This window comes from Sitophilus oryzae, unplaced genomic scaffold, assembly GCF_002938485.1.
Source record: "Sitophilus oryzae breed Bouriz unplaced genomic scaffold, Soryzae_2.0 scaffold_1499_pilon_pilon, whole genome shotgun sequence".
Lineage (NCBI taxonomy): Eukaryota > Metazoa > Arthropoda > Insecta > Coleoptera > Curculionidae > Sitophilus > Sitophilus oryzae.
The window spans coordinates 4,139,696-4,165,433 of NW_022146168.1; the positions used below are offsets into that span (position 1 = coordinate 4,139,696).

At 31.9% G+C, this 25,738-nt stretch overlaps 1 protein-coding gene and 1 long non-coding RNA gene across 2 annotated transcripts in view; both read left to right on the plus strand.

The window, feature by feature from the left end:
- LOC115877959 (transmembrane protease serine 9-like) overlaps positions 1-25,738 on the plus strand; it is a 74,876-nt gene that overhangs the window by 22,040 nt on the left and 27,098 nt on the right. Inside the window, exons 6-10 of the mRNA XM_030894311.1 lie at positions 8,025-8,090; positions 10,702-10,891; positions 13,562-13,711; positions 15,011-15,222; positions 20,883-21,151. Coding sequence (XP_030750171.1) covers positions 8,025-8,090; positions 10,702-10,891; positions 13,562-13,711; positions 15,011-15,222; positions 20,883-21,151 — 887 coding nt within the window. The remainder of the gene's footprint in view (positions 1-8,024; positions 8,091-10,701; positions 10,892-13,561; positions 13,712-15,010; positions 15,223-20,882; positions 21,152-25,738) is intronic.
- On the plus strand, positions 17,243-18,803 carry LOC115877860. The gene is made up of 2 exons (XR_004049419.1): positions 17,243-18,459; positions 18,521-18,803. It is a non-coding gene; the product is annotated as an uncharacterized LOC115877860 (long non-coding RNA).

Here is a 25,738-nt window from a genome sequence, read left to right on the forward strand (position 1 = left end):
TTAGTTATTAGAAATACTAATAATTGAATGTTCCCCATCTTGCTGAAAGTATATTTCACGTAAATTAGCTAAAGGAATATCTAAAATTTCCGATACGATAGATTATTCTTATGTATACACGTATTCCAAGATTTACAAATTGCGGTAGAGAGTTAAGTTTCCCTAATATATAAAGAATTTATTAGCGGCTCCCAAAAATAAAACAAGAGACAGATAGCAGTATACTTTTAATAATTCTTTAGTTTCTTTTATTATCAATCATGGCCTACTAATAAATATGATGTTTTAATAAAAACTTTTAAATATTGCAGTAAATAGTAAAAATAAATATAGAGTGATATATATTTTTGAGAAGCTTATGGCAAGACAGATCATATGACTTATAAATATACAGGGTGTTCCATTTAAAAAACATAACTTTAGTTCATATTTTCAAAATATTTTTTGGTAGAAAACAGTGTACGCCACTGTATTCTACGTAAAAAGTTCTACAATAAACAATTTTCACCTTCTCGATAGCTTTAACAATAACAGAGATACCGGAGGTGTCCCAAATTGCAAAACTTTCAAAAAGACCCTGTAGCTCGGAAACGAAGAGGGCTATGAAAATTTTGTTTACGGCATCTTCCGTTTGACAAAAAAGTGAGACAGGTTTGTGCAAACCGCACCCTTCTATCTTCACTAATAACGGAGATACCGTATGATTTTAACCAAAATGGGACACCCTTTACTTTAGTTTATAATCATCTGCTGATGATGCTAACATGGTTAGCGAAACGCGCGTCCAGTGTAAAAGTAAAAGTGTTTTTGGTGTATTGTGGTGATTTAGTGTTTTTATTTTTCTTCGAAACGTTGTGTAATCAAAATAAATAAAAACAATGGAAGTCCGAAATTTTTTGATTTTTACCACCGAATTTGTTGCAAATGTTACTTATTAGAAACATGGTCGTGAAGCCACCGGCCTCCTTTAGAAGAATATCCGTGCTGATGAAGATCCTGACCAGTAGAAGGGTTCAGGGGAAAAACATGTTTAATTTATGGGAGAGCACTGGACGGTTGGTGGTTATTAGGTTCCTTCCGTGTATTCTATATTTTACTAAGCATAATATCAAAATATTTAACACATTATTGCCCTGCAGAATTTTGTAGGGACCAGTTAGATCTACTATAATATTGTAAAATCCTAAAATTAAGAAATTGGCGCTCAAGTTTTTCCCCTGGACATTTCAATTTATAAAGCAGGAATATTTTTAGGATTTTGATGGGTCTTTCTTCGAATTGAATAAACAAGTCTGCCGGGTAATAATTGTGAAAAAGATGTTTGATACGTATCCAAGGAATCCAATCTTTACGTATCCAAGGAATCTAAGTATCCAAGGTTCTACATAACATCTTAGAGATTTCTTGATCCGTATTTTTTATATATCAATGCACCTAGTCCAATTTAAATAGGGGAAATGAATGAGAATGTCCTGGCAGCGCTAAATACGGAGTGAAAAATTACTGTTTTAGCGTAAATGAACTTTTTTCGCGTTACTGTATTGTGCATAAGAAAGTTGAGTGACTTCAGAATATCATCATTCACATACACTATCGGACAAAAGTAAAGCAACTTTCCTGATAAAATGAGAGATTCAAATATGTAAAATTAAATAATTGTCTATAGATATTAATAACTATGTAATTTAAATAGTCATGGTAGGCTGATGTGACAGATAAAATGGGATTGTCTTCAAACGACAAATAACATACTATTATGTAAAATGTTATTTCAGTACGTAAAATTAGTGCGACAAAAGTAAAGCAACTTTTATTAGAAAATATTTTATTTTATTTAACAACAGGAGAAAACCAGAAACACTAGAGAAGTATAAACACAATGTAAAAATCTTATTCTTATTAATTAATTGGATATCCATTGTTAGCTATAACTTTTTGGCAACGAGGCGGCATTGATGAAATTAAATTTTGGACAGCAATAATCGCCATATTCGACCAAACTTCCTTAATTCTATCAATTAAAGCATGTTTATTTGACAACCTTGTAACGCGAATACGACCTGCTTCTACCTATTCCCACAGGTTTTCGATGAGGTTAAGGTTAGGCGATTGTGCTGGACACTGAAAAACCTGAGCGTTATTTTCTTGAAACCACTCCTGAATAAGACGAGATGAATGTATTTGGGCATTGTCCTGTTGGAATACAAATCGTAGAAGCATCTCTCACTCAGTATAAGGCAACATCACGGTTTGGAGAATGTCCCTGTACACCAATTAATCCATAGTACCGTCTATGAAGTGTTATGGACATACCCCACACCACGAAAAACAACCGCAAAAAACACACTACCTAATCCATGCTTTATTGTTGGCGTAATATACTTTGTTCGTAGTATTACCTACCCCATTCCGTCAGAATTAAAAATTTTGTAACATGTTTTATAACTAAACAATACTTTTTTCCAATCTTGAACTGTCCAATTCAAGTATCGTCGTGTAATTTCTAGTCTGGCAAGGCGATTTCTTCCCGAGACCAATGGTTTCCTGGCTTGACGTCTGCTAGAAAGTTTTGCCTCCACTAATCGTCGTTGAACTGTCCTCGAACTAACTTGTAGTTCAGAAATTCCAGCAATGACGAGTCATTCTGACAACCACGAGTCATTATGAGAAATTCTTTTGATTCTCCCGTGCATACAAAATGTCATTGGATGCACTCCATGTCCTCTTGGATTAAACCTTGAAAACCTTGAAATTATTTTCATCACGTTGTACTTTAAAAAGTTAAACTGCTTAGAAATCGTAATCTTTTGCTTCTCTGTTTAAAAGAGGTTTATGACCATTTGTTTCAATTCTACAGAGTTTGGTTTTCCTTTTGGCATATTTATTTCTATAAAAACGAAAGTTGCAAGATTTAATTAGCTCGCAGAAATAATTTGTCTTCTTTATGTCAAATAAAAAGGTTGCTTTACCTTTTGTCGCGCTAATAAAATTAACTGTTGAAATAAATTATCAGATACAAACTTATCTGACATTTGAAAAAATAACATTTTACCAATGGCAGCAGCCTACTATGAGTACTTAAAATATATAAGTTTTGATTTCACCAGTTGCTAATTGCATTTTAAATACTTAAATATTGAACTTTATTATAAAATTTGCTACATCTTTTTCCAATAGTATAATTAAAAAAATGGGCCAGCTTGGAGTAAGAGTGCAGAGTGTATATCATGCGTTGTACCGTCCTTTCGTATAACAGTGGCAGCAACTTCAACCCGGTTTTTGTTGCCGATCATGTGTTATTATAGAATATTGGTACCAATTTTGATTCAAAATTCTATAGCCAATGTTTTTGAACCATATGACTTTTAATTTGGTCTTCGGTCACTATAAGAAAGTTTTTTTAGCGGTCTTTGAAGAAGGAAAATATCTTTCAATATCCGTAAATATTTCTGCAGAGTAAACTGGCACGGGTTTTCATCATCACTTCATCTTCTGAACGAGGTTGGAGGCTGATGTTTTTACTGAAATAGCATCGAACGATGATAGGAAAACGATGTTTTTACTGAAGTCGCATCTGCAACAAGTACCGTGGCTTCTCGCCGCTCCCGCCACCAGATCCCTTACGAGATAAATACGACAGAGCACACCTTTGTCATCTCTCAGTTCACCTACAAGAATTAAAAAATTCTTGAAAACCTGCACGACGTCTAACTCTTTAACTGCTGTTTTTTCTAATATTTTTGTATAATGCGTTGTGTTGGTAAATTCTTCTGGTCTATCATTGGAGTTCTACCTAAATATATCACATTTCCCAAAAGAGCAGAATATTTATCAGATTTACTGATTACAAAATATCTGGACATGGCTAAGTATGTAAGTAAACGCCACCCATTCTTTGTGAATGCACTATCTATTTATATTACTTTTATTTATTTTAGTAAGTCTATAACAATTTTAGAATAAGAAACTAGATTAATTTTCAAGATAAGAGAAAAATATTTTTCCTGTCACGTGTTTAAAATTCTTAAAAAATTTATTAATGAAGGTATAAACACCACATAGAAAAATATGTTAAACATCTCCAATTACTATATGTATAGTACGCTGAAAAATGTAGATAATCTATAAGTGTTTTAAGATATGAAGTCCAGGTGTACATGCGTTTCGATATAAGTAGATATACAGGGTGTCCCAGGCTGAGCGTGCATTAGAAGTTTCTAGAGAACTACATTATCTAGATCGGAGATTTTTTGCATATCATTGTTTTACAATGAGGTCTATCAATTAAAAATATTTTCAATATGGCGGCACTTCTGGAAATACCGGAAGTTGACAGCAACTTTCTTATTTTAAATGGGTACTCCCATTTTTTATTACATATTTAAATTCTTTCTCAAATTTTATGAATTTTGATATTAAACACTCTATACCTAACATTAACCGTTTTTGAGAAAAAAAATATTTAAAATTTTTCAACGAAAAAAACTGCCTGTCAAAAATATGTGTATAGTCTAAACGACAAATTTATTGATTACCACAATCACTGTGACATAAAAAGATGACATGTGGCTATCTATTTCAAAAATGAAATTGTTCGAATGTGATATAATAATGACCGCAGCTGTCATGGAATTGAGCGATTAAAAAATTATCATAAATCATTTTTTTCAAATGGAAACCGACTTTTTTTATTTCACTAGTGAAAAGGCTTTTCAATTTGTTACTTTTTGACTATACATGTTCCTATACCTAAAATAAATTGTTTTTAAGTTATTTAAGATTTAGTTTTAAAGCGTATATTTTTCTTGATTTTAACCAGTAGCCTATGACTTTAAACGTCAAGTGAACAATAAATTTGGCCATGTCATATTGTGACACTTTGTTCAAAAAGCAGTATGTTATCTTTTTGGGCAATTTTTCAAATGGTAAAAAATTCAAAAAGACCCCGTATCTCAGTTGGCAGTGAAAATATCAACAGGCGGTTTACGCCATTAAAAGTTTCTCAGAAATCGAGCCCATGACATCTATGTCGGTTTTGCTCTATCTAGTCAGGAAATAGGTTTTCTCTGTTAAAACAGACCAATTCCGACCACCCTGTACCTTATAGGTGCCAAAGATTGTTTTAAACTTTATTAAAAAAAAGTAAATCTAAATATAAACAAAGTCGAATTAGTTACACTATTTATAACTGTAGAACGGCGGGATCAAATGATCCCTGATTTGTGGTAATTATTTTTTAAATAAATTAGTTTTGGTTAGGTGGAATTTTTACCATTAACAGCATATTATGTCACGCACGCCTATATGTAATGATTGTGAGTGACATTTTAGGTACCTTTACACTTACACTCTTTCGCGTGGGTTCTGAACGGCATTCCAATCGTGTGGTCAAGAATGCGCTCCAAGAACGTAGCGTTCCAAGAGTGTGTTGCTAGAAAAAAGCGTAAATATGTAACGTAAAAGGAAAAAAATGTCAATGTAAAGTGAAAACCGTTGCTTATCGCGCCGATTTGACCGGACTCTAGGAGTTTTAGAAATTCTAAAAGGATTGAGATAAAAAATGTACAAAATAAGGCGGCACAAATTAAAAGTGGCTCTTTGTATTATTTTGTATTTTTTTATTATTTGCATAGTCTTTGGACCTCACCTTCCATAGACACGGATATGATTTATAAATTTCAATAAAATGCCTTATAAAGTCTTTCGACCAGTACCTACTATCTCCCATGGCACACAAAATAAGTAATTGATTGATATCTGTAAAAATAAATTATTAAATAATTATATAAAATTTTACAATAATAAACTTTACTTACTACCTATTATAATTATTTTATTTTGTTATCCCGCGCGCTAAATCGCACACGCCACTCAAATTATGCACAAGAAGAATTTAACGTTCTTTTCCCGCAATCAAGTCTTCAGTCAAGTACGAACTGTTTTCGCACATGCCTGATTTACATCTACATTACCGTTCTCGCGCGCACGATTGGAACGCCACGTTCAGAACACATGCGAAAGAGTGTAAGTGTAAAGGTACCTAAAGAATAGAAATTCAACAAAAAATAGTGGGAAAATAGCATATTCAAATCTGGAAAGAGATTAAAATATGTATAGGGTTACCCTTTGGGGTTACCAGATGAAAACTTGTCCAACCCGGGCAAGCCTTTCCAAACATCCGGACAAAATCCGGACGTCATAATTTTTACCAATATAATATAAAAAAAAAAAAAATATATATATATATATATATATATAGCTATATATATATATATATATATATATATATATATATATGTTATTATATATATATATATATATATATATATATATATATATATAAACAAAAGGAAGTTATCGTGGAAACTATAAAAAAAAACGAAGAAAGAAATTTTTTATTGGGCAAGTCCACAGAAAGATTGGTCATGATACATGACTAAAACATGACTACCCGTAGACACTCAGTGTTTCTGCCTTCCGGCTTCATCAATACGGGAGGAATCAGCAACGATGAACTAGCGATCCTGAAAAAAGAAAAAGAAAAGAAGAAGCAAACGAGGCACAAAGGCGCCATTTGCAGCTGGTCCGGCAGTAGCTTACAATTTGAAGCGTTACTACCGAAACCGCCGCGGAGGCGTTCCAACACACCTCGCCGCTATCACCCTGGCCCAGAGAAAACAATAAACAAAGGAAGTTATCGTGGAAACTATAAAAAAACGAAGAAAGAAATTTATTGGGCAAGTCCACAGAAAGATTAGTCATGATACAATACAATGTATCATGACTAATATATATATGTATGTATAATATATACTATTTTTGCTTTTATATTATATATATATATATATATATATATATATATGCATATATATATATATATATATATATATATATATATATATATATATATATATATATATATATATATATATATATATATAATATAAAAGCAAAAATAGTATATTGTTTTATAAATAAAAAGGATACTTTTTGTGGCGAGGCTGTGGAGTGGACGTTTTACATATAGGCGAGGCACATTTTTACTCCGAATAGAACATGCTATTTTCTTCAAACGCCACAAATAATTTCTTAATTTTTTTAAAAGTTTCAAATAATATAAAAAGATTTAAAAGTAATACCTTGCAATTATACGTATATCGAGAAACTATGTACTTTTGTGCATAGACGTAAAAGTGTTTTACTTTTATGCCTAGGCGTTATAATTCCTTTTTTATGTTGTCAATCACATCGCAAAAATTAATAATTTTATGACGTTTGAAAAAAAATACATTTACAAATTTCAAAACTTAAAACTTACGAAGTAAAACAATTAATTTACAATGCTGAATTTATCGACGATTTTTTAAGTAACTAAATTTATTAAAAATAATATATTATATTGCATTATCGGGTCATTTCTTAATGGAACATTAAAATCCGAACACTTATGAAAAATTCGCCCGGACTCAACCGGACGTAGTAAAAATCTGGACATGTCCGGAGAAATCCGTACGTCTGGTACACTAAATATGCAGAAGATAAAATATTGAATCGAAAAAAAAGCATGTTAACAAAAAACTAGAATTGAGAATGGACAACAACTGACAAATCGATGAGTCTTAATCATTCCAGATTACTCGGTCAATCGGTCATCTGTTCCACAAGATTGACAAGAAAAAACTCTCACTTCATTTCATTGCTGGTAACTCCAAACCAAACTTCCAAAATGTATATCTGCAAAAACCCTTCGTTTTTTATTTTAAAAACTAAAGAATTACTAGCTTTCCTTGAATATTTATCATAGCTTCCCTCCGTTATTTGTTTAATAAATAATTATTAGTATAACAACATTAAAATATAGCATTCCTTAATTTGATAAGTCGTGATATCTTTTCAGACAAAACATAAACCTGATGGAATGTGTTTATCTATGTGCATGATCGACGTATAATTTTTTCGCCCTTCCTTTTTAAAACATATCCACTGATACGACGAGATATATATAAAGGGTAAGAATTTCTAATGGCTGTCAGTTGCAATCATGAAGATCGCAGTAATAGTATTGGCTTGTTCAATAGCAGCATGCTTGGGTAAGTTATCTATTGTCTGTCATTACTAATTTATGTATTTATTGACAATTTACCTACAACTGAATTTAGTTTAGAAGATACAATATAAATTAATATGTTTTTTCGGAAGTACCATATTGCGAATTGCATTCCATACATCTTATCTATCGGAGTTTATTTATTTATTGTTTACTTATTATATTTTAAGTTAACGTCTCCTCCTTGCTACGACAAATTACGCGGACTTTGTTTACGGAGTATTCTTGGCCATATCATGGTAAATGGCCTATGTGACAATCGCCTATGGCCAGTGTCTAAATCGACTCTTACTCGCGAAATATCCGATCTCATCCGGCTTCGAACTGGCTTGATTGAGCAATGTGTGTCAATAGATTTTACACTCTTGCCATGGAAAAATAATACGACACACTTTCCGTATGGTCACCCGTTCATCCACTCGCATTGTCTAACGTCGCTTAACTTCGGTGATCTATCGGAAATCTTTGCCTTAATATGTTATAATTAAGGGTTTTATTTCATTCGGTAATTGGTTTATTTTTTACTAACTGATTAAACTTTCGTACCGCGGATCAGTGAAGTGAGGGTTCATTGGTCAATCTTGTGGTACAGATAATTGATTGACCTTTCGATTGACCCAGAGACAAAAAATTAAAATAAGATGGAATTAAAATAAAATTGACCGAATGATCTCTCATCATTAGTTTTCCATATTTATGCTTACAGTTCAATTCATGTATTTTCAATACCGGATGCATCTCAAAACTGGCTCACCACTATAACTTTTTTATTTTTTCAGATAAAAAATCGACATTTGGTATGTTAGTATATGACATAAATTAGGACTGATTGACGTATTCATTTTTTTTTTGGTCATATCCTGTTTTACCGAAAATGACTACAACTTTTGATTTTTAAAGGGCACACTCTCGGTATATTTTTACTTTATTTGATGGAAAATGACATTTTGAATAGAATGGCATATCATATGTCAATTTTTTTCTTTTTTTGTTTAAAAACCGTATTTTAAATTTCAAACTAGAGTGCCATGGCTGTGATAAAAACATTAACTTTTCATCAAGGAGCCTTGGGGAAGGTTTGATCGTCTAATGATTGTCTTTTGCCTTGAGCGATTAAAAGAAAATTGTACTTTTAATCATATCTCAATTTTTTAAATGGAACAAATGTGGCTCATTAGCATATTTGGAAAAAGCATTTTTATACGAATAATTTCGTACCACACTCTTGGTATTTCGAGTCAAATTGCCGTTCTGAAACGCAAGTTACAATTTCAAATAAACGATATGCAAAAATGGTAAAAGTTGACATATGATATATATGTTATTCTATTTAGCGTGTCATTTTCTATCGAATAAAATAAAAGAAATGCCAGTAAAGCAAAAAAAAAGAAAAAATACCGAGGGTATCATTTAAAAATCAAAATTTGTAATCATTTCCGGTGAAACAGGAAGTGACCAAAAACAATTGAATACGTCAATCAATCCTAATTTATGTCATATATCAACATACCAAATGTCGTTTTTATCTATATTATATATAGGGGTGAGCTACTTTTGAAACGCACCCGGTATATCTCATAAAACACGATTTGCTCTAACTGCTCCTCGTAATAAATGCACAATTGGGTTTAATACCTTCTCAAGGTAAACTCGTCCTGCCATGGTTCCGTCAATAACAACTAATGGAGTTCGAGCACCTCTCATTATCCCCAGCCCAAAACATTACATTACCCCCTTGAAATGAGACGCTGAGCTGAGGTGTAGCTAATCTGGCTTGTCCTGGAGCTCCCCAAGCATGGATTCGTAGAAAATCCACTACTAGTCTTACTCGTGTTTCATCTGAAAACATGACATTTTACCCAGTTTTGATTTTGTTTAACCATTTTCTATGCCCATTGTTACCATGTACGTTTTTGCTGTTCTGTTAGTTTTGCAACTCGCAAGGTCTTCGACGATGTAGATTAATAGACCTTAATCGACGTGATACTGTTTGTCTTAATACAATACAATAAGTCTCTCAAGCCTTGCAAGCTCTCTACATAAATCGCTCGTTGTACTTAATGGTGAGCAATTATTAATAACTGACGATCTTGTGCTGCAGTAGTAAACTTTTTCCAGCCTTTTCCTGGTCGGCACTGAACATCATTGGTTTCTGGAAACTTTTTAATAATTTTTGAAATATCACTTTTATTAAGGCCTACAATTTCTGCCACTTTATTTTGTGATAGACCTTGTTGTAACAAAGTTACTATTCGGCCTCTGTTAAAGTAGAAAATAACAATTTTTACCAATTTTCAAGATAATAGAGTAATCAGAAATGCAGAAGAGCTAAAATACTACTAATCAGCACGGCAGGAATTTATAAATTCTAATAAAACATAAATAAACATTTTTTACTTTATTTTTCGTAAAGTTTGTGCAAAACATGTAAACAATACCTATACACTGAATATTTAATTCTAAAAATACAAAGATGCTCTATTTAACAATATGAAATAATTTTGACATATTTGTAGATATAGTTACGGCTAACGGCCATTCTTAAAAACAAAAAATAATTTTACTAAAACATTTCTGCTTTTCTTTATTCGTAGCAGCTGAAGCTGAGTACAGACAACCAGAGTACTACCCAGTTGAACCAAGACAGTTCAAAAACTCGACTGGTTTGAAGGTAGTAGATGGTAGCGATGCTGTCAGAAATCAATTCCCTTACCAAATTTCTCTTAGAAGACTGCTCCTGATCAGTTATTTCCACATTTGTGGTGGTTCCATCATCAGCCCAAGGTAGACAAAAATGTTTAGTTTTCCCTTTTTTAATATTTTAAAATATGTGTACAAAAATTAAGTTTTAAAACTTAAATTACCAAATAATATAAATAGCAGTATATACAGGGTGAGTCTTAAATAAGTACAAATATTTTCAGGGCTTGTAGATCTCTATAAAATAAACATATTTTCTCTTTACCGTCTTCAAATAATTCAAAATAACCGAGTTATTTTACTTTGAAAGTTAAAAAAATATTTTTTTGGCTAAGTTTGGAGAACCACTGGATGTTTCTTGGGTTTTCTTTCTTGTAAATTTAATCTTCTACCTATGTTGCTAATATAAGAAATTATGCAACAAAAAAAATCGTGGGTGTTTGGGAAGGCTTGAAAGGAAACAATGTTTTTGCGACGTTTCGCGACTTTATTGTCGCTTCTTCAAGCACCAATACATATCCATATTATGCCATATTATGCATATTATATATTAATATTAATCTATATTATGCCGACAAACATTCATGGCGATTCCAACCGCCAACACTAAGACACATACAGACGAATCGAACAGAAATTTATATCGTATGACTTTATGTCGTACTGTCATACTGTAATACCGTACTGTAGTACGACATAAACCGAGCATCGGTGTATATCGGGCCAAAAAATACCCGTTAAGTTTCTGTTCGATTCATCTGTATGTGTCTTAGTGTTGGCGGTTGGAATCGCCATGATTGTTTGTAGGCATAATATGGATTAATATATGTTTTGGTGCCTGAAGAAGCGACAATAAAGTCGCAAAACGTCGCAGAAACATTGTTTCCTTTCAAGCTTTGCCAAACACCCACGATTTTTTTTTCTGCGTACTAACTACTGGGAACTAACAATAATTATAAGAAATTATGTTTTTTAACCAAAAATTTAAAAAAATCCAATTTTTTTTTCGAAAAAATCAAAATTTATTTTCAAACAAATCCAAAATGTTATTCTTTTAAAAAAACTCAGATTTTTTCAGACGTGTTTCTGTGGACGAAATATACTACCTCTAAAGATATTTGCACTTATTTAAGACTTACCTTGTATAATCTATTAGCTAGATTAGTATAATAGTATAATCTAATACCTAAATTTTTACTTTATTGATGGTGAGTCAATCACATAGTGAACTTTAGATATTATTTTTTTGGTTTATGAATTACGAATGAATGTTGAATAAAAGTGTTATAGGAAATTTTAAAATATACAATTCAAAATAATTTTTTACTATACAGTTAGCTTCAAAACATTGTGTTGAATCTAACTTATAGTTTTTAACTGAAATACCTTAACAATACTTAACAAACTTCAATCGTTGTTAACTCACCCGATGGGAGGTAATTATCTAGACCTAACAAGAGTGCATATTGTCATAACCAGATATGCCAACGGGACAATGATTCGTTACAATTGACGGAAACAGTACTGGGATTGTCAGCTCAGGGGCCAGGAACTTGGAACACCCTCAAAAGCAAAAATTAGGCTCCTCCAACTCCCAGTAGATGACATACCAAGAATCTACAACTTTGACAAATACCTCACTGTAGTATTAAGCAATAATAAGGATTTGAAGAAACGTTTGCTCAACAGTTAAAAGACTACTCCATAACGTGGTATACTGATGCTTCAAAACCAAAGCAGGAACAGGGAAAAGAGTATTTGGGCCGAAAACTAATTACTCCGAACCAGTGGTGTGGCATCTACCACAGTGTCCTTAAGGCAGAAATCTACACTATCGAAAGATGCGACCTTATCTTAGATGGGAACTATCGGAAACAAGAAATATAAATCTCTTATCCGATAGTCAAGCAGAATTAAAAACAATTAACTCAGTAACCATCAATTTAAAGTTGGTCAAAGAAAGCCTAGAGAAGCTAAAGTTTTCCTACATAGAGTGTCAGCCCACCAAGCGATATAAGGCAATGAAAAACAAACGATCTAGCTTATAGAAAAGAGGCGAACAGTCCATTAACTGGGTCAAAACGGTTCTGCCTCCCAAGTGGAAACCAACTAAAAGTAGAACAGAAGAATCTGGAAGACTATATCTGTAACCTGGAATGGGATCCTCCAATGATCTAAGACACTCGAAGGAATTTCTCAGAACTTACGACAGAGAAAATCAAAGATTTTCCTAGATTTAAGTCAGAGCAATGTTCGAATTGTCATATGATTTTTAACAAGACATTGTCTCCTCAACGAACACCTCAGTAGATTGAAACTAAGAAACAACGGTGTATGCAGATTCTGTGAGGAAAATGAGGAAACACCAGAACACCACATTAACACCACATTAACCACCTAACCTAATTGAATGCACCGAAACCAACAACCATTTGTGCGATGGACTTTGGTACGACTGATATCGGAGATGGAGAACTAACCTCCGTAAAACCGTCTCAGATATTGGATTTTGTCAAAGCCCTAAGAGTGTATGATGTTATACTTAAGAGAAGGAGACACACAATAGATTTGTAAGGTTGCGGTGATTTGGGAGGGTGTTAATTCTACATTCTACATTCTATATCACTCGGTGCCGATAAGTATTTTTAAGCTTACTTATTATGTCGCTAAGACTCTCGATTATATAATTAATAAATTTTTGATTATTAATTAAAGCGGATCACAGTTAATTGAATTAAATTTTATTTATTTCAGATGGGTTTTGACAGCTGCCCACTGTACTTTCGGTACAGCTACTAGTAGTTTCCGCATCGTTGCAGGTATCCTGAACCAAGGTGACTCCGGAATCGCCAATCAACAATCTGTTGCTGCTTCTCAAGTCATTAACCACGAGTCATATCCAGGGTATGAAAATATATTTTTATTAACAACAAATAAAAGACGAATATGTTCAGTACATGAGAAAATATAGGGTGATTCATGGCGATGGCACGCTAGACGTTTAAAGAGAACAAGTGATGATTTTTTACATAAAGGCATGGCATACACCTGGTCCATCTTTTTAAAATATTTTTAGCATTGCAGTGTTGTTATCTTTTTTACAATGTCACCTTTTTACTACTATCTCTCAACGGGGTTTTCCTAAGAAGCCATAAATACCATAAGTTCGAAAAAAAAACGGCGTCATGTTAGCTTTAAGAAGGTACTTATTTTTATATTGAGTAACAATTATTTTTAAATGGTGTAGTTTAAAATTCGAGAAAAAAAATATAAAAAATATTTTTTTAGGTAATGCATTTACATGTCTGTAAACATTCTATAATTTTTTGATCTTTATATAATTAATATTAATTTTCGTCAAGTTTTAGGACAATTTTTAGTAAATGACGTCTATAAATTGACCTCGCCAAAATTATCGTCGATTGTCATTCCCAAGCCATCTCTGACGTCTAATCTAAATAAATAATAACCAAAAACTACATCAATAATTGTTATGTAGATGCTATTAATTTCCACATCAAAATATTAGCAATTCTCAGAACGCATAGAGAAAATATCTGAATAAACATTACTTTCCGTTACTCTTATTCTATTATAGTTACTAAACTATACATGGTGCGTCTCAAAAATGGCTCACCTCTAGAACTTTTGGATTTTTTCAGATAGAAAAACCCTGATATTTGACATATTAGTATATGACATAAATTAGGATTGATTGACGTATTCAATTGTTTTTGAGTACTTCTTGTTTCACCGAAAATTACTACAACTTTTGATTTTTTAATAGCATCCTTGTATATTTCTAAATGACTGAATAGAATGGCATATTATATGTCAACTTTTGACATTTTCGATTATGGTTTATTTAAAATTGAAATATAGGTTCATAATGACAATTTGACTCTAAATACCAGGCGTGTGGTACCAAATTATTCGTAAAAAATGCCTTTTCCAAATATGCTACTGAGCCACCTTTGTTCCATTTGAAAAAAAATTGAGACATAATTAAAAATACGATTTGACAAGACGAGAACAATTTTACTAAAAATTGTTCCACAAAATAAGAAATATATTTTTAGTAATCACCACTGCGTTGATCCAACAGAGACCAATTTCTATTGTAGTTTTCTAGATATTTCTGATGCTACATTATCTAGTGATATCTGGTATGTTATTATAAATAAAATGGAATTTATATTTCAGTGGTAACCAAGTATCTGCTAATGACATCTCCCTCATCCAATTAGCAACTAGCCTCACCTACGGCATCAACGTACAACCCATCCCTCTTGCACCAGCTGGATCTTCAGCTCAAGGCTCTGCCGTACTTTCAGGATGGGGTTCTCTAGGACCACCAAGCAACCAATCACCTGAAACTCTTCAGTTCGTATATCTTCCCATTTTGTCTGGAAATGGTAAGTAGATATCAAAATAATTTAATTCTAGTAAAAAACGACCATTGGTCAACGAATAATTATACCAGGTGACCTAGTGATAGATTCAATCATATTTGTAGAATAGGGTAGTCTAAAGTAGAAAGAAAAAATCAGTCGCCGGTGGAGTTTAAAAATATTTCTACTAACATTTATGTAGGACTGGGGTAGTTTTCACCCCTCCCGTACTTTACTTGATTTTCAGAGTCATTAAACCCCTTAGCAAAACATAGGCACCCCAAATCTCATTGAAATCAGAATAACGGTTCTTAAAATAACTTAAAAAACGTGTTTATTTTCTTTAAATTTGAGGCCTCCTAATGCACAAATGAAGCATTTTTGTAGAGACAATTTGTATCTACTGAGCTTATTTTTATTCCAAAAATACGTAGTAGTTTGGAATATGTAGTCCGCCGAATATTCGGACACCCTGTCTAACGAGGATATTAGGACACACTGTCCAGGAGTAGGACTAGAAATAGGAAGGGTACCCTTAGGAATCTAAGGCCTACTGGTTCGTCAGAGGCACGATTAGGATAAGATTAGTCTATAGAATACGGCTGCATTTCTTCGGGATGTCCTTTTCATCCTGACCCTAGTCTGTAAAGCCGGAAAAGTGTAGAGATACAGGACCCATCTTACGTTGTTGCTGCTTAAAAGAAGTTTGTACAAAGAAATTATCAATCAGATAAGTTTAGTTTTATGTTCTAATTTACCAACAAATATTTTATAGTTTCAGCACAGATAACATATTATCTGTGGTTTGAGTCTTAAAAACAATCTCGTACTGACTTTCCCCCCGTATAGTGGTTATTTTATTATGTCATTTTAATATTTAAAATTATAATCTAGATTTTAATTTTCATTACGCACATTACCCTCTGTAATGGTTTTACTGTAAAAATATATACCGTGTGTTCTTTGATTAAATCCAGTGCGCTTTAACATGGATTCTAAAATTTATTTCTTGTGATGTCTTTGATTTAACATCGTATTAAAAATGAACATCTAAATAAACTAATACTACCCTCTTCTAAGTTTATTACAATTAACTATATTATATTTTAGAGAAAAGGATTAAGGATTAGAGAATCCATTTCATTTAACGTAATAATAATTTTAACATAATCTTCTCTGACATATTACCACTATAATTATCAAAATTTTACCATATTAATTATCATTATTACAGTTCATCTTGATTAAATATAGTCATTAATTTTAAACAACTGCTACAATTTTTTTTCTCTAGCGTACAATATTTTATTTTAATATAGTCAAATAGTCTTTCTCTAGTGAAATACAATCGAACCTATGACTGCTCTGTTAATGAAAAGCTGCAGTATGAAGTGGTAACAATTTAACTAAATCTGCTATAGTATTTCCGAAGTCAATTGAAAGTACTGAGTCTCTTAATTCCTTTGCCCCGACGATGCCGACAAAGAGAGTGCCGAAATTTAGAAATTGTCAAAAAAAAATCATTCTATTCGAACTGACTTCAGATAAACTATACACACATATTTTGGCGCCCCACGTTGGGTTAGGTTAGGTTAGGTTAGCCCACGTTGGGCGCCAAAATAAGTGTGTAGCAAGATAAGTTAATAACAAATTATTATGAAGAAAAACTAAATTGCATACTGCATACAGCAGCTTTTCGCCAATAAAGTAGTCATGGGTTCGATTGTATTTTACTAGAGGAAGACTAATTAACTATACCAAAATAAAATATTGGACGCCAGACATATACAGATAAAAAAACACAGTAGTAGTTGCTTAACATTAATGACTACCTATATTTTAATAAGGGTGAACCATAATGATAGTAATTAACATTTTGAAATTTTGATAATTATAGTAGCAATATATGTCAGAGAAGAATATGTTAAAATGATTATTACGTTAAATGAAAAGGATTAGAGAAAAATATATATATAATTTGGTTTAAGCTATTGAAAATAAAAATACGGTAGCATTAGTTTATTTAGATTTTCATTCTTATACGATGTTAAATTTAAGATATCAAGAGAAATAAATTCTAGAATCTATGTCGAGGTGCACTGAATTTAGTCAAAGAACATGCGGTATATATTGTTAAAGTAATACCATTATAATAGAGGGTAATGTGCGTAATGAAAATTAAAATCTAGATCATACTATTAAATACTAAACTGACATATTATACTTGATCACAATAGGTAAAATCAGTACAAGATTGTTTTAAGACTGAATCTATAAAATATAGATTTTTCTGATCGATAACCTCGTGCAAACTTGTCCTACGCAGCGACAGCGTGAGATGGGGCCTGTATCTCTATACCTGTCCAGCTTCACCGTTGGCCAAGACATTGCTTTCGAACAAATACAGCCATAAATACAGCCATAAACTACAGACTATCTTAAACCTCAGCCTCTGTGGAACCAGTAACTCTTACATTCCTAAGGGAAAGTATCATTTCTATCCTAAGAATGAGGCTAGGAGTAAGACAAGGAATAGAACTAGGGATAGGACCCTAAAAACATGAAATCGGCATTCTTGCTCAAAAGAAAACGGTCCACAAACTCATCTCGAGACATCTCGAGGATCTGCAGAATAAATAAACATGCCCTTTCTTCTATTAAGCAATTTGGAGGCTGAAGAAAAGACAACGCGCCAGCAAAGTACCAAGTATGGGTAATTCAGGTTAATTTAAGCCAATCAAAAATTCTACTTTAAAAATACACAGTAACAAAAGTGAATCTACGAAAGATAATATCACATCTTTACCTCTTGCGTTGAAATTTCAGCTGATTCAGATTCTCCAGAAAGAATTAAACAATAGGCATGTTTCATGTTTTTCAATTTCCATGTAATTATGCAGATTTCACCCTAATTAGTGCTTGCTACTTAGCCTTTTTTATATAAAACTTAATATTAGGCCAAAAAATGAGGTAAAAGTTTGAATTTCACACTTACGCGCGCTGCGATACGTAGCCCTCGCCAATATAATTGGCTGGTTTTCGTCTCGAAATAAACTTGGTGAATTTTATAATGTTGACAGCATTGCTGTTTATTCAGTGTCAAATGAATGTTAAAAAATTAATTGTTCTATTGTTGGATAACATTTACCAGTAACTGTAATAAAATGTTTTTGTACGCGCCGAGAAAGATGGAAAATCGTAAATGCTGTTTTTTCAAAAAACTTCTCTTAGGCTATGATTGTGATTTCAAAGCGTTTCAAAGTGAGTTTATATTATGTTTGATTTGTTAAATCATTAATGGTCTGTTTTTTACATGTGGAAGAAGGTGGGAAAAATTAATTTGAAAAAAATGTAATTCCTGATAACTAAGATTAATAGTATTCCGGAAAATCACAGTATTCACAGTTATGGTATAAAACAGGTACCTAAGCTACAATCTAACCATGAAAAGTATGTCTACTATCTGACCAAGAAAAGTTAGGAATATAAGGCAATTAGAAAAATTCTATTGGCACCAAGAATGTTAATAAATACGTTCATGGTTAAGTTATTTCAGAAGACTATTAATAAAATACATTGTATAGATAAAATAAGGCTCTAATGCAGTGCCTTTTTACATAAAATCAAGTACTAATGGCCTAATATTTTAAAGTTTTGTTATTAAGAGTATTAATATGTGACCAGGAATGCGTATTATATAATGCATAAAATATTATTTTTTGTTATATATATCAGGAAGATTCGAAGGAAACATACATTGTGTATTACATATACATATAAATTTATTAAATTAAAAGACAAGTAAATATAAAGTGTTTTAATTACAATATTGTAATGATTTATATTTTGATGGTGATGAGACTTACTGAATATCATGGGAGTCAATTTACAATTAACCCGCTACAAGAATATAAAATAAATATTATGAGAAGACAAGAATGGCAATAAAAGTTGCTAGAAAGTAAGATGTTATCTTCCTTCATTCTACATAAATCATAGCATGGTACCTTTCTTGATTTTATTTGTTATGTATGACATAATGTTTATCTGCCGCCTAAAATTAAAATAGAAAGAGATAAATAAAAACCTACACACATATTTAGTTATAATTTAAAAATCACCAGTGATAGCTGCACAGCTTAAAAAATTAGTTCTCACCACTTTCTGTACACTTTTATCATTGCAGGTGTACTTTTTATTTGATTGTACAGAAGTAGCCCTCTTTTTATTGAACGTATCCTATCGAACTGTTATATTTCACTCTGTGCTCTGTAAATAATGGTTTTATTACTTTTAAATAACTTCTTTAAGACAAAAAATGTCACCTTCATATTTTAACTTCTTTATTTCAGCACTTAAGTATTTTAAATTGTCTATATAAAAACTGTCCACCAACCGTCACCATTCGAAAATTAACCGATAAAGTTTTTTCATAGTTTTGAGCCCATTTAGATAAAATTAAAACTTATAACCAAGAAAATTTACCGCTGAACTGAAAAACACGAAGAAAAATCAACAAAATCCAAAACGGCTGCGCCCGATCCGCATGAGCCAGGCAATCCGTCATACCAACTTATGATATAAAACTTCCCTTTCTACGATCTGAAACGTGATTGGTGAAGGCTTTGTATGTCACAACTAAACCGGGAATGTTCAAGTTTGAAACTAAAATTTAATTTCTAAAAAGATATCATGGATTTTTTCCTAATTTCCTATGTATTGTAAGTAATAAAGACTTAATCTATGCAATACAATGATTTATTTGCGAATTTATATTTTTTGGAACATGCCTATTCAAAATTTCTAAAAGCTCAGAGCTGGTGACAGCGAAAAGTGAGGTTACCACCAATGACTAAAGAATACAAGGACAAATAGCACCTGAGACGAAACTGTGACCATCCTTCCAAACAGTGTCGTGGCACATACTTTTCTTATCATAGGCGCTTGAAACGATATTTTTATTTTTGATAAATATTTTCACTACGCCTATGGTGTATCCGGTGGTATCATACTAATTAATTACGAAAAAACGTATTAAAATGTTAACAAAACGTACAATACTAGTATCGACATATAACAACACATATCAAGTACATATAATATCAGATTCAATAGAAATAAAATAATTATCAAATTCAATAAAAAAAAAAACGCTAAAAATGTGTAGTGGACTGTTTATTTCCCTATAAAACGTAACTCCTGGTTCTTTCTTATCATTGCGCCTTTTACACTTGAAAGCTGAATAAATTACCATTGTAATAAAGTTTACAAAGTTCACTATACACAACCAACTATTAAAAATCGCTGAAATTGTCGCTGATGACCAGATGATGACTCATTCGTTACGTCCAAAAAAATGGCGTCACAAATTCTGCTGCAGCCTGTATATGGGCGTTACATGTCCTTGTATTCTTTAGTCATTAGCCACCACAGCAGCTGGGAAACGATAACAGTGTTGCCAACTAGAGAAAGTAAAACTGCGCAAAGTTTTTCAAACTACCAGGGTTGGATCAGAAATACGGAATCTTGGTTGCAATCTGAAAAGAAATATGTAACAAATTAAAAGCGTTACATGTTTATAAGAGCTTTTTGTTTTATTTTTATCTGTAGAATTAGCTACCAAAGTTAGATACTTACACTATTTTTTTGACACCCTGCAAAAATAAAATTCCGTTTTTTTTCAGATTGCGCCAATCTCATTGCCTCCATCTCAGGATCCAACAATCCCTTCAGAGCTGCTCTTAACGTATGTACCGTACCAACATCCAACCAGAGTGGAGAGGGTGCTTGCAGCGGTGACAGTGGTGGCCCATTGGTCAACAACGGTAATCTAATTGGTGTTGTATCTTGGGGTTACAATCCATGCGGCGGCAACGGTTTACCATCCGTTTACGTAAAGGTATCCGCTTACACCAACTGGATCAGACAAAACACAAACGGCGAAGTTAATCTTTAATTATTTAAAGATGGAAATGTAAAATGGAATAATGTAAATGTTGTCACTATTGAATGAAATAAATGTTTTTATGATATTTTCCTTCTTTTATACAAGTCATAATTTTTCTATATCTGATACGCATATTATTTTAATTCTTTATACAATATTGTGAAATCAAAATGGGATAGGATATTACGCCTAAACGGTTAGAAATCGTGAAAAATAATAATAATTCTTGATTAAAATATATAGATACAGCGTGTTTTAAACATATAGCCGGTATACACCATCACCACAATCACAATGTAACTGATTCTACAAGGTGATTCACGGCCATGGCAGGTTAGACGTTTATGGCGAACCGGTGATAGGATTTTTTTGAAAATTTGGATTTTTGCATAAAGGGACTTGCTCCATCTGTCTAAATTATTTTCAGCATTACAGAGTTGCCGCTTCATACTAAAAGTGGTAACATCTTTGTTATTTTAAATGGAACACCCGGTATAATATTCCATTTTTAAAAACTACGTTGATATCTCAAAATTTTTATATAATACTAACCTATACCTATCTTTGATAGTTTCCGAGATAAAAAATAAAACGTGTAAAAGTGACAAAAACATGATCTTGAATAAGCATTGGTTAAATCATAAATTCCGCATATTGAAAGCTAAAATTTGGTTTGCAGGTAAAGGAAAGTCGGCATATCCAATCTATCTAAATCAACTGATTGGATATCAAACAGGGAGGCCAGAAAAAATAATTATTTCCGTTTGTTATAAAATTACTGAAATCTTTGATATTTTAAATTCAGCTGTATGAATATTATTTAAAAAATCAAAACCCAAGTAAAATTGCTTTTCCACGATATCATGTTCCTATACCTAAACATTCTGGTTTCTTCAGTAAAACCATTTAAAACGTAATAATTCTATCGTAATTGTTTCGTTTAAAGAAAATCGTTGCCATGATAAATAGTCAAACTTTATCAGTATCAATTAGAGTTTACGTGCTAAATTTCTAAAAATCTCATGGTGACGAAATTCTTGAAATGAAACTATAATAATAGAATTATTAATTTTCAAATAGCTCTACTTAAGAAACAGGAAGATTTAGGTAGAGGAACATGATATATCGCTGAAAAGCAATTTTATTAGTCCTTTGATTTTTTGAATAGTATTCATAGGGTTGAATTTAAAATAAAAAATATTTTAGTAATTTTATAACAAACGGAAATAAATAATATTTTTGCTCCCTCTGTGTAATATCCAATTGGTTTATTTAAATAGATCTAATAATACGAATCAACGAAATCTACTTTCTTTAACTTATAACCCAAATGTCAACTTTAAAAATGTTTAATTCACGATTTTACCAATGCTTATTCACGATCATGTTTTTGTGAATTTTACATATGTTTTATTTTTTATCTCAAATACTATCAGAGATACGTATAGGTTAGTATAATAGAAAAATTGTGATGTATGAAAGTAGTTTCCAAAAATGTAATAATATACTAGGTGTTCCATTTAAAATAAGAAAGATGCTACCACTTCTCGAATGATGCGACAACACTGTAATGCTAAAAATATTTTAGAAAGATGGAGCAGGTGCCTTTAGGTAAAAATGCAAATTTTCAAAAAAATTATATCACCGACATAAACGCCGTAAATCACCCTATATACCGGGTGCGTCTCAAAAGTTCAGCTCACCCCTATAAATTTTTTATTTTTTTAGACAAAAAAACGAGATTTGGTATGTTAGTATATGACATAAATTAGGATTGATTGACGTATTCAATTGTTTTTGGTCACTTCCTTTTTCACCGGAAATGACTACAACTTTTGATTTTTAAATAGCACCCTCGGTATTTTTTTTACTTTGTTCGATAAAAAATGACATTCTAAATAGAATGACATAACACATGTCAACTTTTGACATTCCCGCTTAATAAAAAATTGTATTTTAAAATGTAATCTAGAGTGCCATGGCTATGTTAAAAACATTAATTCTTAATAAAGGAGCCTTGGAAAAATATATTTGATCGTCTAATGATTTTAGTGTTTATTTTTGTATTTGTATTTGATACCACACACTTGATATTTTGAGTCATATTTTCATTACGAACCGCAAGTTATAATTTCAAATAAACCATATGCGAAAATGTCAAAAGTTGACATATGATATGTCATTCTATTCAGAGTGTTATTTTCTATCAAATAAAAAACAATACCGAGGGTACCATTTAAAAATCAAAAGTTGTAGTAATTTCCGGTGAAACAGGAAATGACCGAATACAATTGAATAGGTCAATCAATCCTAATTTATGTCATATACTAACATACCAAATCTCATTTTTTTAACTGAAAAAATAAAAAAGTTATAAAGGTGAGCCACTTTTGAGACGCACCCGGTAAAAAGCACAACATGCTTACCCAACAAACGAGATATTTAAATAAAAAGACTGAGGTAGGAGTCTAATAGTATTTATATCATTTGATTCCATGCTTGAGTTGTTGCAATGGTCGTTTCAATGGATACATTTTAACTTGATTTTAAAATTTGCGGATTCATTGGGCTTTTCCGGGCTGATCTTTATTTTAAGTATAATTGTTGGGGCTTTTACAAAACACAGTATCAGAGACGGTTTTACAGAGGTTACTTTTCCATCCCCGACATCAGTCGTACCAAAGTTTACAGCACGAATGGTTATCATCTCTGTGCACTCAGTAATGTTGTTCCCAGGTGTTTTGGTGTTTTCCCGTTTTCACTACAGAATCTGCATTCTTAGTAGATTTCTTAGCTTCAGTTTACTGAGATGTTCATTGAGGAGACAGTGTCCTGTTAAAAACCCCGTGAAAATCCTAAGATTGTTCCTTCTTCGATCAAACAAATTTTTTTTCTCGGTCATAAGTATATACTGAGAAATCTCTTCTTGAACTGTCTTAGACCGTTGAAGGATTCCCATTGAAGGTTACGATTGGAGTACTCCAGGTTCTTGAGTTTTTCTTGAAGTTAAAGTTGAAACAAATTGCTACGGCCGGAATTCTTATATAAATTGATCTACAAAAATACATGATGTGTTTATGTATCATGTCATGTCTATTTATTGGAAGTTTGGGTTCACTGATCAAATTAGATCGTTATAATATAAGCGTATCACAAAAAATTGGACAGGTGGAAGTAATGAGTTGCCACTATTCTTTATCAATCTATAATCTTCATTTATATTAGTTTTATTTATTTTAGCCAGTCTATAAAAATTGAAAGAACAAATACCTGAAATTTTCAAAAAAAGATAAGAGACAAATACACAATGTTCATCATTTTTTTTTAAATTATTTAAAGATTCTATTAATGAATAGGTATATGGATATTACGCAGCAACATATTTTTTGAAATTAGTACTTATTAGTAAGTACTGTTTTAAGTACTTGATAAGTGTTTTGATATGAAATCCAAATCTACATGCCTTCAAAGATAATATGTCTGTATGGCAAATTAGAGAATCCCATTATTTGTTTTAATAATTACGATACCAAAAAAGAACTGCATTCCTCTAGATACACGGAGAGAACTACACAATTTTATCTTATACGGACCTGCAAGCACACAGAAAATTTGTCAGAAAATTTCGTCTTTTTTATTTAAATCATTTTAATGACTTAAGAAATTTGATTTTAAGTCATTTTTCGAAAGCTGACTTTAAGATTTAAAATTTATATAAGTAATTTTCAAAACGATTTAAATCTTTATTCCAAAATATAAAAAGAATTAATTCGTTAAAAAAACACTTAAATCTTTTGAAATACTTAAGTCTTTTAGAAAAAACTTATGCCATTAAGAAGATTTAAGTCGTTTTTAACAGATATTTATACACTGTGTCAATTTCAAAACTTCCCACCCTTAATATCTTTTTTGCAGTTAAAAATATGAAAAATCGGAATGACACGTCAATTTTATTTGTTTGGTTTGGTTTGGTTGTGAAAGAAAAAGTCTAAAAATATTTATTTAAAGTGTCCCCCTTACACTTTAAATAAATATTTTTAGCCTTTTTCTTTCAACCCCCTAGGAGATTCAGCTTTACAATCTTAAATGGGAATGGGGGTCAAGTGAGACATCATTTTAAAGGGCGTTTCATTCTCTTTTCAGTGGTATCCTACTGTGTTGCTTTTTGTCTAGAGGTTTCTAAATAATCGCGTTTCAAAGTTGCAGAAACAATTATACATGCCTGCATTGAGATTTTGGTTTTCAGGCTAGTGTTTACACAAAAATTATTGCAATGGGTCTCCTGGTAGTACAAATGATTAGAAGATTAGGGGCAACATGCACGTAACCATTACATTTTTCTAGGAGGATCGAAATACTAATAAACAGAAAACATCATAAACATTAACGTTTCTTTTCTCAAATTGGAATAAGTGGCAACTTCCAGGGGGGGGGGCATGGTCCTCCCCTTCGCTAAAACCATGGGTATACCGTTTGAAACTTTGCTTCGGATTTGGTAAAGTAACATCAAAAAATTTATATCAAAAAGTAATCTAAAAAAATTACGAGTACCTACCTAGTTAATTTGCGTTTATTCGATGTCTATTTATTGAA